General features: G+C 40.8%; 1 protein-coding gene across 5 annotated transcripts in view; it reads left to right on the forward strand.

Moving 5' to 3' along the window:
- The window catches only part of LOC143036893 (28S rRNA (uridine-N(3))-methyltransferase), a 19,260-nt gene extending 18,213 nt beyond the window's left edge, over positions 1 to 1,047 (forward strand). For all 5 annotated transcript variants that reach the window (XM_076204821.1, XM_076204823.1, XM_076204820.1 and 2 more), the window contains exon 6: positions 792 to 1,047. In XM_076204821.1, the coding sequence (XP_076060936.1) occupies positions 792 to 1,015 (224 nt within the window). In that variant the 3' untranslated portion in view covers positions 1,016 to 1,047. The remainder of the gene's footprint in view (positions 1 to 791) is intronic.
- The last annotated feature ends 3,084 nt before the right edge of the window (positions 1,048 to 4,131 follow it).

Raw genomic sequence — 4,131 nt, forward strand, 5'->3', positions numbered from 1 at the left:
TTATATTTATTGTAGTCGCCCCTGTGTTTTTACATTCTCTCAAATGATTCATTCTCTGTGGTTTTCAAAATTCGCGGGTGAAAGAGAGAACGATCGATATAAGCGGTGACTATATTTTATGATGCGAGTATTATTACGTCACGTCGTACGGCTGGCATTGGCTGCTGCCCGCGAGATTTAAGTGCCGTACTGAAAATACATATTATAGTGTTTGAATATGGTAAAAAGGATAAAAATAATTAAATAAACTACTGTACATGTTTAATAGGCTATATTCAGTATCTCTGGTGGTTAATATACAGGTAGGCTAGGTACAGTGACCACGGAACAGAGTGGGGATCGACTTACGATGAGATCGTCTTACGATGGCTCTATCGAAACCTAATGCCATCGTAAGTCGACGTTTACCTGTATATATATATATATATATATATTTTTTTTTCTTTTTCTTTTTTTTTTTTTTTTTTTTTTTTTTCTGTGGGAGGTACTGAGGACTGTTGGTATCCAATGTGTGACTGCAAGTTTTCAGTCAATGAAACTCCTACTATCAGGAGGCTAGGACGGTGCCCCTTACAGAGGACTTTGTAGTTTGGAATTTAATGAACCGTGCCCTTTGTTCAACATACTGGTGCCAGTGTTCAAACTGCTATCACATCAACTTCCGTCGCAAGTAGCGACACTCAAACTCGCTCAGCCAGGGAGCATCCTAAATGAAACTAAGCTGTAATTATTACCTTTCTGTACTCACAGATTACTTTGTGTTTATAATTATATTTGTTTCTGCTTCTTAGGAGTTGAGGGGCTAGAGGCAGCACTCGAAGAAGATGATGCACTTGAAGCCACAGACCCACGAGACTTGTGTAACCTGTACGTGAATACATGCCCTCAACAACAGGCAAGAACAATTCGTACTGAGGAAGCTGTTCTGATCTCCCTCTGCGTCCTTCAGGATAAGCTCGTGGGTGCTGCAGCTGCAGTTCCAGATGGTGGTGTTAATGACAGTGGTGCGGGATGAGAAATAAATTATATTATTTTTAATACAAATAATAGTTTTATTCATCCATTTTTCTTTAGTATGTATCTGAGTGAGTGGTTCGAGGTAAAGGTGGGACTTCGTCAAGGATGCGTTATGTCGCCCTGGCTGTTCAACTTATACATGGATGGGGTGGTGCGAGAGGTAAATGCAAGGGTAGTGGGCAAGGGATTGGAGATGGTTAAAGAAAATGGAGAAAAGTGGGAGGTAAGCCAGCTGTTGTTTGCGAACGACACTGCGCTTGTGGCAGGATCGGAGGAGGGATTGAGGAAGTTGGTGGCAGAGTTTGGGAGAGTATGTGATAGAAGAAAGCTAAAGATAAATGTGGGTAAAAGTAAGGTGATGAGATGTACAAGGGGTGAAAGTGGCAGTAGACTGGAAGTGAGCATTAAGGGAGAGCGACTGGAGGAAGTGGATAGTTTTAGATACTTGGGTGCAAATGTGGCAGGGAAAGGTGGAGTGAAAGTGGAGGTAGAATGTAGATTGAGAGAAGCGAGTAAATGCCTTGGTGGATTAAAGAGTGTAATGAGGAATAGACATTTGGGAATGGATGCTAAGAGGAGACTGTATGAAGGAGTGATTATGCCAACAGCACTGTATGGGGCAGAAACATGGAACATAAGAGAAGAAGAGAGAAGGAGTTTGAATGTGTTTGAGATGAGGTGTCTGAGAAGTATGATGGGGGTTACTAGGCTAGATAGAGTAAGAAATGAGGAGGTGAGGAGGAGAACAGGGGTGGAAAAGGAGCTGGGAGATAGGGTTGATGAAAGAATATTGGGATGGTTTGGACACATGAAAAGAATGAGTGAAGAAAGACTAGTAAAAGAGGTGTGGAAGGCAGATGTGGAGGGAGTGAACATGAGGGGACGTCCTAGGATGAGGTGGATGGATGGGGTGAAGGGGGCTTTGGGGAAGAGGGGAAGGACGGGAGAGGACAGAAGACGGGTGAATGGAGAATGGTTGTATATGGATGATGTGATAGCATGAGGTTGGATGGGGGGTGAGGTAGTATGTGTGAGCAAAATTTGACACAGCCCGAAGGGATTTCTCCCCGTCCTCTCATTTTATGCAATGGGGGGACGGAGAGGGGGGGTCGCCGATTTAATGAAGCGGCCTAGCTGTGGATGTGCTGTGTCTTGCGACACTGCTTCTGACCCAGGGCAGTGGACAAGGTGCAGGGATGACCCGTCATTCAGGAGGTGCTAAGATAAGAGGGAGGGTGGAGTGTATTCAGGGGTGGGATTGATTTTGTGCCTTTTTCTTTTTTGGCTACCCCCCTTGTAAGGGGGAAAAAGCCTTGGTATATGTATGTATCTGTTTTGCTGCATTGCTTATGATCCCCCAGGCATTGGACAGGGGAGAAAGATGGGCCTTCACCTAAAAAGAGCTTAGATGAAAGGGACAACAAATAGGAGTTGGATGGATGTACAATAGGTGCATGCCTTGGCTGGCTATCCCCACTTCTTGTAAGGATGAAGGGTTTTTTAACATGAGTGTGTGATTCACCATGGTCTTGGATCACATGTTGAACTTGTGATCAACAGCTATTTCCCTCTCGGAAGAGAGCTCGGAGCTCATATGACTGATTTATGGGTAATGCTGTGACCTTACATGCCCACATACCCCCAACTCCCCACCCACAAGAGTTGGAGTAACGACTCAAAGTGCAGCGTTACTGAAATTATTTCATCCCTGGGCAGGATTCGAACCTGGACCATCATAGGGACAGCCAGGGACTCTACCAACCGCGCCACTAAGTCGTTGTATGAATTTACCTAGTTGTATTTTACGGGAAGGGGAGCTATGCTCGTGGTGTCCCGTTTTCGTATCTCATTTTATCTAAACTATTTTTAAATTCATGTATTGTTTTTGCACACACCACTTTCTCATCTAACTTGTTCCAACTGTCTATTACTCTGTGAGGAAAGCTGTTCTTTTTCACATCTCTTCTATAGCTGTCTTTTTTTATTTTCTTTCCATGTCCTCTTGTATTTCTGTCTTCCCATTTTATCAGATTCTCTCTATCAGTAATTTCTATGCCTTTCATGATTCTGTAAATAGCTATCAAATCTCCTCTCTTCTTTGCTCTACTGTCTGTAGTTTAAGTTTTGCTAGTCTCTCTTCATATGATAGTTTTGAGAGTGTTGGTACCAATTTTGTAATTGCTCTTTGTATTCTTTCAATTTTTTTTATGCATTTTTTTGTACTTGGTGACCATATCGTTGCTGCATATTCCAATCTTGGTCTTATCAGTGATTAGAATTTTCTTCACCATTTCTTCATCCAGGTATGTAAATGCCACTTTGATTGTTCTTATTAAATTATAGGTTTCTCCAAAAATCTTATTTATATGTTTCTCAGGTGACATATTATTCATAACAATGACTCCTAGGTCCTTTTCATTTTCTACTTTTTTTATTCCTTCTTCTCCCAATTTATATGATCCTGTTATTCTGTTTTTACTTTTTCCAAATTCCATTATACTACACTTTTTTGTATTGAACTCTATCTCCCACTTCCTACTCCATTCCTGTACTTTATTTAGATCTCTTTGTAGTGATTCACAATCTTCTTCCGTGTTCACTTTTTTCAATAGTTTTGCATCATCTGCAAAAAAGCTCATATAGCTTTCAATTCCTTCATCCATATCATTAATATATATAGCAAACATTATTGGGGCCAGAACTGTTCCTTGTGGAACACCGCTTATTACTTCATCCCATTTTGAGTGTTGATCTCTTATCACTACTCTCATTTTTCTTTCTTGCAAAAAGTCTTCCATCCAATTTAGCAGTTTGCCCTGTATTCCTCCTTCAGTTTCTAATTTCATAAGCAACTTCTTATGTGGTACTTTGTCAAAAGCTTTTTTTAGGTCTAGAAATGCACAATCAGCCCATCCATCTCTTTCTTGTATTATATCTATTAATCTTGAATAGAAACATATTAAATTGGTGACGCATGATCGTCCTTGTCTGAATCCAAATTGCCTTGGATTGAGCACGTTGTTTTTTTCTAAATATTTTACCCATCTATTTTTGACAATTCTTTCACAAATTTTTGCTATTGTACTTGTTAGAGAGACTGGCCTATAGTTGTTA

Source organism: Oratosquilla oratoria, chromosome 21 (genome assembly GCF_046742065.1).
Source record: "Oratosquilla oratoria isolate Oo_2021 chromosome 21, ASM4674206v1, whole genome shotgun sequence".
Lineage (NCBI taxonomy): Eukaryota > Metazoa > Arthropoda > Malacostraca > Stomatopoda > Squillidae > Oratosquilla > Oratosquilla oratoria.